General features: G+C 35.9%; 1 protein-coding gene and 1 long non-coding RNA gene across 5 annotated transcripts; both read left to right on the forward strand.

Annotated features, from left to right (window-relative positions):
• Window positions 1-876: 876 nt before the first annotated feature.
• LOC148861714 (uncharacterized) lies at window positions 877-5,755 on the forward strand. The gene is made up of 2 exons (XR_016112898.1): window positions 877-1,296; window positions 5,300-5,755. It is a non-coding gene; the product is annotated as an uncharacterized LOC148861714 (long non-coding RNA).
• Window positions 5,756-7,058: 1,303 nt separating this feature from the next.
• LOC148861715 (nucleoside hydrolase 3-like) lies at window positions 7,059-16,002 on the forward strand. Of its 4 annotated transcripts, none has more exons than XM_088984441.1 (13): window positions 7,059-7,118; window positions 7,659-7,924; window positions 8,586-8,765; window positions 8,991-9,101; window positions 9,293-9,625; window positions 9,892-10,068; window positions 10,235-10,519; window positions 10,598-10,720; window positions 10,817-11,014; window positions 12,517-12,770; window positions 14,138-14,342; window positions 14,470-14,775; window positions 15,518-16,002. In XM_088984441.1, exons 2-13 carry the CDS (start codon window positions 7,751-7,753, stop codon window positions 15,806-15,808), a joined length of 2,637 nt encoding a protein of 878 aa, XP_088840567.1. In that variant the 5' UTR covers window positions 7,059-7,118; window positions 7,659-7,750; the 3' UTR covers window positions 15,809-16,002. The 4 variants fall into 4 exon arrangements, with proteins under 4 accessions (XP_088840567.1, XP_088840566.1, XP_088840565.1 ...); XM_088984440.1 differs by lacking the exon at window positions 7,059-7,118 and adding an exon at window positions 7,202-7,450; XM_088984442.1 differs by lacking the exon at window positions 7,059-7,118 and adding an exon at window positions 7,270-7,288.

Consider the following 16,002-nt stretch of genomic DNA (forward strand, 5'->3'; position numbering starts at 1 on the left):
GTAACTATTAAGATTTCAATTAATCAGAGCCGTTCAAGTGATGCATCAAATTTCTAAAATGCATTTCACATAATGATGCACAAAGTAGCCTCTTAAGATTAGTCAATTAATCTTGGCCATGAATATTATTTACCAAATCAACCTAAAGATTCTAGGCCATTGAAGTGGTTTCATAAGATCAATGTACTAATCTCAACCATTAGAATGATGTACACCAAGGACTCAAACAATCTGAGCTATAAACAGTGTTTCAAAATCTACCCAAAAATCTAGACCATCAAAATAATCTTCTAGAGCAATCGATTAATCTCATACCAGACAAATGCTATGCTAAAGTTTCAATTAATCTAGACCATGGTTTTGAAACTGTTTTTGAGATGGTCAAAATTTTTCGAATTCTATATCAGTTTTTAAAACATTGATCTAAATTATCCAAATTACACCATGCATGTCACCAACACTCTAATCCATCCAAGTGGTGCATACAAATGAATCAATAGAATTAGGCCATCCAAGTGGAAGATCATGAAGGGCTGTCCTGTACCGACCTAAATAGGAAATTAGTTGGTGTGGATTGATTCACACTATACCTTACACCTTACGGTAGGAATCAACTACATCACACTACTATTTGTAGATGTTCTATAAAAATGTACAGACTAAAATTGTTCATGCTCATAGAGGCAATTTTTTGCCCTCAATAAAAGATAATATTTTTTTTTTTTTATAAAATAACCCAAAAATAAGATTTTTTTTGAAAAATATCAACAAAATTGCCTTCCTCTACCGCTAGAATCGACAATCCCGGCCGGAAGACATCTTGGCTGGAGCTGTCATGGGATGAAGTTATAGCAACCGTTGCTCTCTCTCACGGCCGGAAGACATCTTTCCTCTCTCGCACGGAGACCTTCATGCCGTTATAGCAACCATTCGGGCAGATGAAGTAATAACATTTCGCCTTGTCAAGCGGGATGAAGCCCTTGCCGCTGCTCCAGTTCCCGACAGCTCCGTAAGTGTCGTAATTCGTCTCGTGAGATCTGAAGGTGGGGTTTTAGGGATTTTATCAGGGATTGCAAGGAGGGGGAGGCATTTACAGATGAGGTCGCCGACGTAGAAGGTGTGGTTGTTGGCCCAGAGTGTATAGTTGATTCCAGGGTTCCAGCCGTGGTTGGCTCCGATGATGTGGTCGGTTCCGCTAACGAAGGTGGCGACGGTAGTGGCGACGCATACGAGTAAGAGGAGGCGGAGGAAGGAAAGACAGAGAGCTGAATTCAAACATGTCGCATTCTAAGACAGGTGTCGTACATTCAATAATAATTCTTTATAAATATATGAGAAGTGGGAATAAGCTCTCATTCTCATTCATTCCTAAAAAATTGCAGAAAATGTAGAAATTGTTATCCACAACTATTTTAGTATGTAATTTCAATACTTAGTGTTATTTGAATTTCAAATTAGACAAATAGTGAAACTCAAATAAAATCTTCTAAAAAGTCAAATAAAATAATATTACTATACAAAACATAAAAAAAGAGTAAAAATCAAAACAATACGTATGCATCACTGCCCCATAAATCAAATAAAAATTTGTCAAAACAATAAATGAAAAACCTAATATAAATTTTTAATATAAACGATTTAAAAACTCACCACATTAAAGGATGCAACTCTCTCTCTCTCTCTCTAGCCAATTCAATAACAAAAGTCGACTGTATGGTGTAATGTCCATTTTCTTTTGGTTCAATTTTGACACTATGATGTGACAAAATCGATATTCATTAAACCATATTGGAAGGGCATTAAGAATATGCACATTAGTTATAGAACATGAAATAAACTGCTTGCTTACTCGTTTTAGGACTGGAGAATAATTTCACACTAATGCATTAATTAATTTGCATACCTTTCTTCTGCTTGTGATTTTGTCAATGTTTCATAAGCTAGTGGATATAAATGTAATGTGTCATTGCACGTGAGAATTTTGGAGTGGGGGAGGCCAAACCGCCAAATCACTTCACATTTATTTTGAACGTAATTAAAGCACATATCTACTGAAACAACAACTAACATATGGGTGTGATTTGAATTATATACTTTGTTTTCTTAATGGAGTATATATATATCCTTAATAATTGGTTGAAGAGGATATTTTAAAAATAATATCCATTCTATGTATGACAAACATAGGTGGGGCATGCAAATACACATTGAAAATATCTTCCTCTCAATTTAATACATGAAAGACACACTGTCTATCATAATAGAGCCCATGAAGTGACACAAAATAAGACAAAATTAGGCAAGTGGTATCACCTTATCAATGGGGGTGAGGTATCCAAGAGTTTCCAGAATTCTATTTTTAGTAGAATTCTTCTTTTTGAAATATACCTGGTGGTTTATAAAAAATCAAAATGGCCCATTCCAATTCTAACAGTTTGTTGGGTGCAATAAAAATAATTTGATTATCATTCGCGGTGGAATGTCATTCCAGCTTATTCTAATTTCCATTTGAACTAAACAAACTGATAAGGTAAAATCGTAATGGACCCTAAATTTTCAATTGAAAAAGATTGATTTTTTTTTTTTTTTTGTGACATTGACAATTTTGATTAGCCGTGCCATAACTTTTTGTTAGGGCCTATTTGGTTCGTGAGAATATGATAGGAGTCTGGAATCAGAATTGAGATGGGCCATCAGTTTGGTTAGACGAAATCGTATTTATATTCTCATTTTCATTCTTGATGGAATGGCATTCCCTCATTTCCTATCCCTCCCTTGGGAGTAAAATCCCATTGCAGTTTGTTCTAATTCTCATTCTGATTCCTGTCTGAACTAAATAGACTATAAGAATAGATCATTTTGATTCCTATTCTGATTTCGATTACAATTTTTAGTATAAACCAAAACATACCCTTAGTTCTTCTTTATATCTAGATGGCTGTCATGATTTGTTTTCAGGGTGTTTTAAGAACCCACTAAAATCTGTTATAAAGCTTCTAGATAACAGAAGGAAGAAAATTTATTAACTTATGACCATGTCTATGTTACACCCAAATAAAAAAAAAGAGCATTAATTGTTTAATGTTTACACTTTGCCCATTTATGACTTAAAAAGGCAGAAGAGACTCATAATCTAGAAATATGATCATCTTGGTAGAACACGGTGTTCTAACTATCATTTATCCGAACAATCAGACCATTTTGGGAAGAGTGTCTAATTGGTGGATGGGAAATTTAAGTTTTATGAAATCAGGCCCTGAAATTTGATACCTTTTCTAGTTCCTATTCCCAAGCCATGCATGGTGATCCAAACACAGCCTAGTGATTGATTGCACTTTACATAACTACACATTTGTTTTCATGCTAACGCTTAGTTTGGGAAGAGTGCAAAATTGCATTGTACATATTTGCACTCTTCCCAAAAAGGGGCATATAGTATTTAAATTGTATGAAATCAGGTCCTGCAATTTGATGCCTTTACCAGCTCCTATTCCCCAAGCCATGCACGTCGATCCAAACACAGCCTAGTGATTGGTTAGGTTGCATCTTATTAGGTCCAGTCAAAACAAATGCAGCCATTATTGAACTGGTCTGAAAGCATAAGATGGTGGTCAGAGATCGGCTTCTATGAGGGCAACTATACCATTCTAACAGCCTTTTGTAATCTTGTATTAGGAATCTCTCCATGAAACAAAGTATATAAGTAAACAGTAAAAACTGCCAATATGGACTTTTCTCTAACTGAAGCCAACTCAGATCAAACGTACATAAGAAGATGGTGGTCGAATCAGACATTGAAATTTTTTTCATTTCCTTTGAAAAGAAGATCAATCAAATCAGCCCCTACAATGTTTTACAGCTCCTGCCATACATTGAAAACATCTTTCGGTGATAATGCTAAAAATGATATTATCATCATCGAAAAATGTTCTCAATACACGGTGAAGATGTACTATGAAATGAAACGTTATGGGGGGGGGGCAATACTTGTGGGGGCTGATTTGAACTCTGAAAAAAGTGAGGTTAGGCTTCTTTAAATGGTGGGTACGTAACAATTAATAAATTAAAGCTTACGTCCCGTTGCCCATGTATGAAACAATCTTAGATTTTACGTGATAACTAAAGTTTGTGATTGACATTTGAACAAGCAAATCAAAACCCGATTAGTGCCGGGGAAATTTGATGGTGACCATGTTCATGCTTGTTGCTTTTGCTTCATAAAATATACATTTCATAATAACAAGTTGAAACTTTGTCAAAATACAACACGGAAAATGCATACGAATATGAAGACTTTGATCTTCAAATATAAAGAAAAAAAGGAAACAAACAAAGTAGTGAAGTACATAGCAAAAATCCTCCATGATCAAATCTATGCTTGGTTTCAAATTGCAAAACCAAATAACTAATGAAGATTATTTGTCGCACAAAATCCAAAAATAAAGATTTGAATGATACAAGAAAATTAATAAAAATAGAAATAAAAAGTAAGAAAAGAGCATACACAGATTTATGTGGTTAGATTTATGGCCCACATCCTGAGGTAAAGGAGGAGAAGAAATCTAATATGAAAACAACTATGAAGATCGCATAGTAAGCATCACATTTTTCACAAAAATCTTAAACCCCAAAGCACAAAAAGCCTCTCTATTTGTCCTGAAGGCTTCGTTTGGGATCAATGTATGAGTTTTTACATTGAACCGTAAAAAGTTGACTGTTACATCAAAAAGTGTGGAATTACATTGATTTTATTGATATAGTATTTATGTCGATATATAATCGATGTAAAATTCTACATGCACGTGATGATATTTTACATCAACGTAAAACTCCACTCCATCTAAATGCCAACCAATCCAAATTAGAATGGAATTTTAGGTTGATTCTGATTTACACTCCTTTCAAATGTCAACAAAACTGAACCGATGTAAATATTTACATCAACCTTGATTTACATCACTTCCAAACGCCGTCTTTAAGTAAAAACAAATGTATACAAGAGAAAATCTCCAAATTACATAATTCTTCATATTTCAGTTGAATCCATAAGCTGAATATAGATTGGGTCCGTATTGCTCTAAGTTTCTACCACAAATCAATATGAAAAATTTCTTTGGATTTTTCTCAGCTTTATTGGGTTATGGGGTTATGGGTAGATAGTCATTTGAATTCCATGGAATTGAATCTGGATGATTTTACTGCCCACTGATCATCAAAATCAAACAGTCTCTCAACAATACTTTTTATAATTCTTTTCCTTATTCTTTGGGGTTGACACTGTTGCACGTAAAATTCCCAGAGTGATGAAATTAAAAGTGGTGGATGGGCCCCCTTCAACCCTCATCTAATGGAATACGTGTAGATGCAGTTCAGAGCGAACTACAAACATTCTCCTGATAACTTAGTAAAGCAGTAGAGTAGTAACAGGGCTGAGATGAGCTGAGCTGAGATCTGATGAGAGTCCACCGTCCATAGCAAGAAACTTCATCTTCTCTGTGAGTCAAATATTAAAGAAAGAAGAAAAGGTTCAGCAATTGGAGGGGGATGGCCGCGTTCCTGGGCCGACCTCATTTGTCGTCGTTAGCTACTGCTGCTGCTGTTGCTTATCTCTAATATCGCTGTCGCTGTTGTGCCTTTAATTTGCTCTTTCTTTTCTCTATCTTCTTCTTTATTATATTCGTTTTGTTTGACTTTACTACTGATACATATATAACTGTATCACCCGTCATTAATTAGAATAATGTATTATTTAAGCATCTTCTCTCTCTCTCTCCTCTTTGTTTCATTACAACGTACTGGTCAGCTCCATTAAAGATGATGTTCTTTCAGATAAGCAAAGAAACAGAAAGAAAGAGAAGCAAAAGAGGAATGATCGATGATAGAGGTGCCCAAATTTGGAGATTGGCTTGATTGCTTACCAAACAAAAAAAAAGGGGGGGGGGGGGGGGGAATTTAAGAAGGGGTCCCCAAGAAATTAAAAGCCTTAGAACCAGTGCGATTCTTCAATTAATCATTTTTATTGAATTCAAAGATGCCCTCTCATAAGAGGAGGAAGAGGGTAGGAGCTATAAATGATCATGCTAATATTAATGGAAATTGTTAATTGTTTTATTAATTACTTTCATCTGAGGCTTTTGAATATCCTATCTAGACTAGATTAACATGCTGCAGTGCAGACCATATGGGATGGTGGGTCATGGCCTCATGGGACATGGGGTCCAATAATTAAGATTCAAAGGGTGTTAGTCTTAGTCGTACCTACTACCTAATGACATCAATGATGGTCTTATCAACAACCTCTGAATGGCCAATGCAATTGACCATGCACCCATAAATAATAAATTAAGTACTCTTATTAAAGGTATAGTACGTAGAGCCAATCTCATTTTGACACGTGGGTTCTTCAAGATCCTGGGGCCCATTCAATGGAAAGTGCTAAGAAGGTATCGAGAACAGCTTTTGAATTTGTACTCTTTTAACACACCCTTTATCCTTCAACTTGCATGCTTAACGTGTTAATTATTTAATAATATTTATATTTATATATTACTAAGAGTCTAAGAGACTAATAGAGACTGTAAAGAGTAAAAGAAAAGAAAGAAAACCAGTTACCAGAGGCAGAAGTAGGCTAGGCTAGTAGACAGACAGACAGCTTACAGCTAGGAGAAGCACCAGGTCTGGGCTGGGCTGGGCTGGGGCACAACCAGTTTCCATTTTCTAATTTCCACCTAAAGCGGCAAAGCGTGCGCAAAGCAGTTTAGTAATTAAGAAGCAAATCTTATCTTAAAAAGGAAAATGAAAACCCAAAAGGCCAAAGCCCATCTCCGTGGATTTCCAATTCCATTCCGATTCCATTGCATTCATTATCATTGAGTAAGAAGATAAGGAAAAGTGTAAAACCAGGTCAATTAAACCACGTTAACTGAAACCGATAACCAACCCAGCAAAGCACGCAAGCAAAAACAATTGACTAAACAATAACGACGACGACAATCATACCATCGTCATCACCATTTATTTCATCAGTATATAAAGGCATAGCCAGCTGCAGCACCATTGCCATTATCAATCAATTCATCAACCACGAAACAAAGCTAAGTGCCCAAGTGAAATAAACTGTGCGTACAGTTATCACTCTCTCTCTCTCTCTCTAAAAGTATTTTCTTTTTTTTTTTTAATTTTCAACTCTCCTACTCTGTCTGTCTATCTGTCTCTATGCCGTTCTCCCTCTGGTGTCTTGCTTTGTCCTGGCTGCACTGCAGCCTTTCCTTCTTCCAAATGCATAGAGGTCCCAATAGGCAACTTCCCTCAGAAAACCCAGAAAAAATATCAATAAGATCTCCCCACCCCACTGTTCCGCTCTTCCAATCTCTCTCTCTCTCTCCCTCCAAGAATCCAGTAATAAAGACTCTCCGGCATCCCTGCTCCATTTCACTGCAACTTTCAGGCCGTACAACACTATAACATCCTCCTTTTCTTTTCACCAACTTCATCATCATCATCATCATCATCATCATCATCATCATCATCATCTTCTTCTTCTTCTTCTTCTTCTTCTTCTTCTTCTGTTATACGTCTTTTGCCTTTTCGTTTCATTCCATTTTATGTCTTTTCCTTTATGAGTACTAACCAGTTAGTGATTTTTGAATTGTTTTCAGGAGTGAGATTGATTAAGCAGTTTGTATTGACAAAGCAATTCTATTTCAAGTGAAGGAATTACTCGTACTCGGTTGCAGACTGTAACGGAGAAATGTGGCTGGGGAGACTTCTCTGCTTGCTGGTTTTGTTTGGATTTCTCGGGACAGAAAGTGTATCCGGGATTGTTCTGCCAAGACGGATTCTTTTCGATACCGACGTCGATACTGATGATTTCTTTGCTCTTCTGTATCTGTTGAAGCAGAACAGAACAGAAATCGAATTGAAGGTATTGTTTCTCTATCCAAGAACTTCAGACGATTGCATATTTGTGTTGTGAACACTTGGAGTTCAAAGCATCCCTTTGACCACTAACTTAGCCAGCAGATAGAGTGGCTACAGTCCTCTTGTCGGTTTTTGAATTATTCATGATTGATTCATGCAGAAGAATCAATTGAGAATTGTATTTAGATCAAGTCAAGTTGGTGCAAATCACTATTGGCCCAGAAGAAAGACTTCAGCTTGTGGTGCTTTTTGTAAGGCTTCTTTGCCTTTCAAGAATCAAGACTGGACTGTCATTCAAGCCTCTGTTGCATTGCATGCTTCAGGGATTGTATGAGACCTTCTAAGGTCAAAACATAATAAGTCTCTGGAGTGGAATTTTATTGCTTTGTTTCCACAAATTGAATCTCTTAGGTTTGTTTCATGGTAAATTAACATGTTCTCGACTTGTAAACTGAACAAAAAAAACTGTATTTTTTTTTAAATCTCCTTTTGACAAAGTGCATTCTCAGGAGCTTTGTCCTTTGATGTTTTCAAGCATCAGATCACATACTTTATCATTTGGACATTTATTGTAACCTTAATACTAATTGCATGCACAGCCATGAAGTACTTTTATACTAAATGCTTATCTTACTTTTAAAATTAAAAGTATTATCTTGCTGCAGGCAGTCACTATCAACACCAATGCATGGACTAATGCCGGGCATGCTGTGAATCAAATCTATGATATTCTCTACATGATGGGTCGTGATGACATTGCAGTTGGGATAGGAGGTGAAGGTGGAATACTACCAAATGGTACTATCCTTCCAAATGTTGGTGGATTTCTTCCATTAATTGATCAGGTTAAATGGAGTACCATTCTCCTATGCTGTTTCATATGCAACATACCAATCCCCTTTTCTCCACATCATTTCTAGAACATTTCCTTCAATAATCCACATAAAAATTATGCTAATGTCTTGTTCATAATTTTCATATATCTCTGTGAAAGATCTATTAGCTCCCGTGTGTTGATAGGCACTCTTGATGGTTATTCATTTTCCTAGTGTCTTTAACATTTTTGGCAGGGAACTTCAACTGCTGGAGGTTGTCGGTACAGACAGGCTATTCCTTTAGGCTCTGGAGGGAGATTAGATATTGATACAAACTATGGACTGCGAAAAGGTTTCCTTCCACAGGTATGGAATTTGGTAGTCTTAACAGCTTTCCTAAAAGTTAGAACCTTTCTGCAGATTGTGAAAAGAATATATAGTTAAGGGATGTGGAGAACAATTGACAACTAGAATTCTGTAATTGATATGCATGTAGGCTTTATGATCTTCCCTGAATTCTAATTCTAGCTCATGCATTTGATTTTTTGTCAAAGCAGGGGAAGAGACAATATTGGCCCCTTCAGCAACCTACTGCACAACAATTGATGATAGACACAATATCCAAGGGTCCTGTTACTTTACTCATTACTGGAGCTCATACAAACTTTGCCCTTTTCCTCATGAATAATCCTCACCTGAAGAACAACATTGATCATATTTATGTCATGGGTGGTGGTGTGAGGTCTAATAACCCAACTGGTTGCTGCCCTAAGAACGCCATTTCTTGCAAGCCTAAACAATGTGGTGATATTGGTAATCTGTTTACGGCATTTAACAGCAACCCATATGCTGAATTCAATATCTTTGGAGATCCTTTTGCTGCATACCAGGTAATACAAGTTGTTGAAATTGTAGATCAGTCAAAGGGCATCATCAAAAAATAAATGGGGTAGCATCTGTATAAAATGAAAGGGAACTATGCATCTCAATATAATCTTAGTATTTAATTTTTTTTAATTGTATACTGTATACTATATGCTTGTAACAGGTTTCTTCATTTTGCTTTATAATATAAATTTACTTACCTCTTAAAAAATTTATACTTTACTCTATGCTTACAACACATTGACGCTTGTGATTCTTCCTTTGGTTGTAGGTTTTCCATTCTGGCATTCCAATCACCCTTGTTCCCTTGGATGCAACAAACACTATCCCTATAACTCAGGATTTTTTCACAGAATTTGAAAAGAGACAGAATACTTATGAGTCACAATACTGCTTTAGGTCCTTAAAGATGGCTCATGATATTTGGTTTGATGACCAATTCTTTAAGGTAGTTACTAAGCTCTACTTTTTGTTGATTTCTGTTCCCCTGTGTAATGACTATTTTATCTTCTGGCATTTCTTGGTTAAATGCATAAACATTGTGGAATAACATGATCAATGGTACTCCTTAAGTGATTTTAACTGAGCTAATAAAAAGAGGATGGCCTCTGCAGAGCTATTTTATGTGGGATTCTTTTACATCTGGTGTAGCTGTATCAATCATGCGTAACTTGCGTGACCATGATGGGAAAAATGAATTTGCTGAGATGAAGTATATGAACATTACAGTAATGACATCAAATGAACCATATGGGATATCTGATGGCTCAAATCCATTCTTTGATGGTCGCACAGTTCCAATGTTTAATTTACAGAAAAATGGAGTACATAGTGGTCATGTTCAGATGGGGGTTCAAGATCCCTTTTGCTTTGTAAAGAATGGGAAAGGGAGATGCCAGGTAGTTTATTGTTGACTTTTCTCTTAGTGGAATATAATTAGTCTTGTATGATCTAATGGAATAGTGCATTGCAAGCAGGATGGTTACACAAAGGAGATAACTGGTAAAGAGGCAGTACGTGTTCTTGTTGCTACAAAGGCGAAACCAAATCAAGACATTGACAGTTTGCTGGATCGAGAATTTTTTAAAAGCTTCTTGGATGTAAATGATTCTCAGTGTTCTTTTCTTCAGGTTCTTTATGTTTAGATTCGTACATTTCTTTACTAATTGCACACAATAAATGTTATTTGAGAGCAGGTTCTAAACCTTCCTCAGCAATCTGGGCGGTTCAATATTTCGACTCAGTTTCCCTACTATCGAGAGGTTATGTACAAGCCAAATTTTGGAACAAGAAAATTGGGAAAACCTGTTATATTTGACATGGATATGAGTGCTGGAGATTTTCTCTCTCTAATTTATCTCCTAAAAGTACCTGTTGAAGTAATAAATCTCAAGGTACAGTTGGTTTCCCTCTTCTTTTCTTTCTTAATTTCATTGGTTATTACCTAAAGGCAATGTACTCAAAGTATTATCCAGGGGATTTAATTGCCTAGCTAGTATCCTTGGCACATAAACCTAAATTAGTGTCTAGGCAGGCAGTGTCTTGATGGTAGACTGGTAGTTGCATTGGTATAATTTCAAATACAAGGGTCAGAGATAAGGTGATAACTTGAATACTGCTTCCATGGTTAAAAAGAAATTGAAACTAAGTCATTTGTTTTTTAGATTAATTGAACAATTTACTTGAAGGATTTTCTAAAAGTGATTGAGTTTATAATTAAAAGGAACTCAACTTGAGCAACTCTTATTCCAACAATTTGGTTGGGCTACATGGATCCTATTTTGCCATTCCACTCTAGCAAATGACGCATCTTCTTTTAAATTGTGAATATTTTCTTCAAATAAAACAAGGATAATTGGTTCATGAGGTTTGGGGTCCTCATCCCCTTTCTTCTCCTCTCTCCATTCAAGTCAATGTCAAAGGATCATTTAAAGTCAGTTCTCACACTTATAGTTTTACGCAATTCTTTACCACTTCTATGGCTGTCTGTCTTTCCCTTCCAATGTCTGAATTTATATGCATTACAATTAGATGCCTTACCTTTTACTTTACGAATTAAGTTATGTTTTTTTAACATTTTTTGGTTGCACTGGTATCCGTTTATTATTTGTCTAAATTGGGATGCAACTTGTGTGCCTTCTTATTTATTGTCATGTAAATAGAGCAAAAATATTACCTATGGTTATGTTAACTCTGAAGGCTTTTCTTATTTGAATATTTGCATTTTAGAAAGTTAATAAATGACATTTGGATCTGATCACCATGCAAGGCTATCCATCATCTAGGCAGTGTCTTTCCTAGAAAGGCTATAATTTGCCCAGGCATAGTCTGGATGCCCCTGACTACACTGCTTATATGAATACAAGGATCTTTAATGAGGCAATAGCTTCAATTAGAAAATGAGTTCTACTGCACTAACATTATGACAATATCTAAATTTATGTAAACATTCAAGGGGCATATGGGTGATTATACTTGATGAATCATGGCTCTCATGTCATGATACCAGTACCAACTTCATATGGGCAGCACAGTTGGTGGAAGATCTTGAGAGTCAAAGATACCACCTAGACACTTATTCCCTCAGGAATGCCAATTTATGAAGTATTTTTTTTTTCATGTAACTAAAATCCCGTCTTTTTTGTGTCCAAGTTTAAGACCACTTGCTGTCTGATTGAGATGGATCATGGACCATTATGAAATACTTTTTACCTTGCAACTCAATCAGTTATCACATATTTCTTGCATCTTCCAAAGAATAATTAACAAGTCAATTTTCTGAAAAATGTAAATTCATTACAAATAGACTAGCTTTCACCTGCTTTGTCAGCTAATTATTTTAAGAACCCTGACATACAAGTTACATTTCCCTTTGGCTTATTCTCTCTTTCATCAGGGAATATTAGTAAGTCCAACTGGCTGGGCAAATGCTGCAACAATTGACATCATCTATGATATACTGCATATGATGGGCCGTGATGACATTCCAGTTGGTTTGGGAAGCATGTTTGCAATTGGTGAGGTAAATCCATATTTTCCTTCTGTTGGAGACTGCAAGTATGTCAAGGCTATACCACATGGCAGTGGTGGATTTCTGGACTCTGATACACTTTATGGATTTGCTCGTAATTTGCCACGAAGCCCTAGAAGGTAGTCCTTGCATCCTGTTAAATTTAATTGTAAGTTCTTTCTGAAAGGTTGTTTTCTGCATCAATCATAGAACTCTCACTCTCCTAATGTGGTTAATTACATATTTGGTGTTTTAAATGAAACTTACAGAACTTAGATCTTTTTTATTTCTAGGCCATGTTTATGAAACCTAACACCATTTACAATGACAGCTAAGATTTATTGTCCAAATAAATGTAATATGTTCTCCCATCACCCCCATGATGCAAAAGCTGGGATTCTACATAAACACTGATAGTGTTTTCTACTACAATATATTCATTTCCTATTTTAGGTTCATAAATGAAAGACCAAAAGCTTTAATTCTTTAGGCCTTGATGATAAAATCAACACCTAAGGTCCAGAAATGGTTATAGACATTGCTAAATGACAATGTTCCCTCATCTATTTCAGCATCCTCATATCTGTTGTGCTGATTTTATGGGTATATTTGCCCAAGAATATACCCATCACGTTGATGGTACCTCTTTTCTGGCATCATCGGCATAATTGTCAAATAATAGACATGGAATCTCCACCTATGAATGCCCAGTTGACATCCCTAACCATACCAATACAACCTCTAATGGAAAGTAATAATGCTGCACTTATGTGTATTAAATTTATTGTTTATGTTGCCTTCTTTACATGAACAAGATTCCTTTTAGGTGTATCTCTCTGAACTATTGATAAGTTTAATAAGAAAAAATAAAGAAAGATGAATGAAAAATGTCTTAGATACAAAACATAAAGATAGATGTATACTAAAATGTGCACTCTCACTGTACAAAACTTAGCCTCAGTATACCTTTTAGACAGAGAATCCATTAACCCATTCTCTTACCTGGGACTACACTCTCACTGTACAAAACTTACCTGTGATGACCCAGCATGCTGCCTTAACCTCAGTGTTATCAGACCTTGTTGTAGGTAAGGATGCCTATATTGAAGAAAATCCTATTTCTTTTATGCAGAAATCCCCCAAAATGGATAGGGAGTAGCTTACAAATTACTGATTTCACTAAGCACCAACTTGTTTAGAGAACCTCAAAAATGGTGCCAAATCATCCAGACCGCTTTTCAATGAATAAGTGGTTGATTAATAGATTCACTGCAACATATACATGCAGAAACAAAACAATTTTCCTTCTTTTTTATGCTATTATACCTGGATACCTGTAGAAGACTGCAAACTGTGTCATATAATTCAAATTTTAGTAGAAGACTGCCATGCAGAAAGAAAGTCTTTGTTGTTGATTTTTTATTCTTGAATTTATCTTGTCGTCATGTTATTTCGTACTCCTGGAAATTTATTTATTCATTGAATGCCACTTGGAGTTACATTTCAGGTATACAGCAGAGAATTCTGTGAAGTTTGGAGCTCCTAGAGATACTGATCATCCTGAACTCAGACAACCTTTAGCATTAGAAGTTTGGAACTCCATTCTGAGTACAATGGATTCAGGATCTAAAATTACAATATTAACCAATGGACCTCTGACTAATTTAGCGAATATTCTTTCTTCAAACAAGAAGGCAAGTTCAGTGATTCAGGTCAGTGTCTTTTCAAGTTCTTCTTGATCTTCTCTTTATTCTTTCGAACCTAGACATTTCACTAACTTCATAGAACTTTATGAATCCCTATTTAATAATATCATCAGTTGTTTATTCCTGCTTGCAGAATGTATATATAGTTGGGGGACACATCAGCTGCAATAGCATGGATATAGGAAATGTTTTCACAGTTCCTTCAAACAAATATGCAGAATTCAACCTATTTCTTGATCCATTTGCTGCAAAGAAGGTCTTTGAATCGGAACTTGATATCACACTCATTCCACTTGGCATCCAAAGGCAAGTCAGTTCCTTTCCTAAGATTCTGGAGAGCTTGTGGCTTGCACAAAAGACACCCGAAGCTGTATTTGCAAACAAGTTTCTGTCAGTACTATCTGGTATACAGAAAAAGCATCCAAGCTACCAACATATGGTAAGGAGAAATACATTTCTAAATGTGAACAGAGGAAACTAAAATACCATTCTAGTATACTTTGAGGACAGGCTACCAGTGGAATGCCAAATGCTGGTAGATATGGTGAATGAGCATGGTTCAGGGACCCACATATTTCTTCAATCTTACATTTTAGATAGGGCATGAAATGGAGTGCTCAATCCAATAGTCAACCCTGCTCCATACCCACACTTAGTGGATAACCCAATGACAAGGATCTGAAAAATAAAGTGAACAGAGTAAGGATCCCCACCATACATGTTTTGCTCTTAGATCCAACTAGTTATTCCAACACTGAACGCATAAAAGGATCAGGCATGGTTCCATACTATAAGATCTAATGAGGATCTAAATGTGTAAACCCACTTCTTCCATTCAGATATGGATCTGCTTGTGATCTTACCCATTTCTAGCCCTGAATTTGGAGGAAAAAAATAGAACCAATTGAATCATTGTAGACAATGGGTTCATGAACCTTTTAGTTTTTGAACGGCTAGACCTATCACCCTTTTCTTTGGACAGCCCAAGGAGAAAGTTATAGACTGCTTTATGAGGATCTTCTGAAAAGGTCAAACTTAGCCTACAAAATCCATAGATGAGACAAAAGGTCAAGCTTAACCTTTTTTTTTTTTTTTTTTTGCAGTAGCTTGCATATACTATTGTTTGTGTAACTTGTGCTTTAGTAGCTGCTCTAGTTACTTGCTGTTTTATCTGGCTACAGGATACATTTTTGGGCGAAATTCTCGGTGCAATAATCTTGGCTGATGATCATAATGATTTACAACTAACTTCACAAATCAAGCCCATTAAAGTCTTGGCTACTGGTGATGTATCCAGAGATGGACAAATTACCATTGATGAAAAAAAGGGAAAGTTGGTCAAAATATTGGAAAGTGTGAACCCTGTGGCATATTATGATCACTTTGCAAGTCGATTGTGTGATAAATTGCAGTCTGCTGTGATTGGCAGCTTTGATGAGCAGAAAAGAATCTGGAGTAGACCTCCAAACTAAAACCGAAAGAATCACTGAAACAAAGTAGAATTTATTTCAACAATAAGAAATAATTCTTTTCCTTTGGTTCAGATTATACAACAATCTTCATTTGTATTATTGATATTGGAGATATTTACAGGATGGCATACTTGTAATAAACAGTGTGAAGTACAAGTTCAATGAAAGATAAAAGAAAAGGAATTTACACTGAA

This window comes from Nelumbo lutea, chromosome 4 (genome assembly GCF_056320005.1).
Source record: "Nelumbo lutea isolate HS-2025 chromosome 4, American lotus-T2T, whole genome shotgun sequence".
NCBI classification, from domain to species: Eukaryota; Viridiplantae; Streptophyta; class Magnoliopsida; order Proteales; family Nelumbonaceae; genus Nelumbo; species Nelumbo lutea.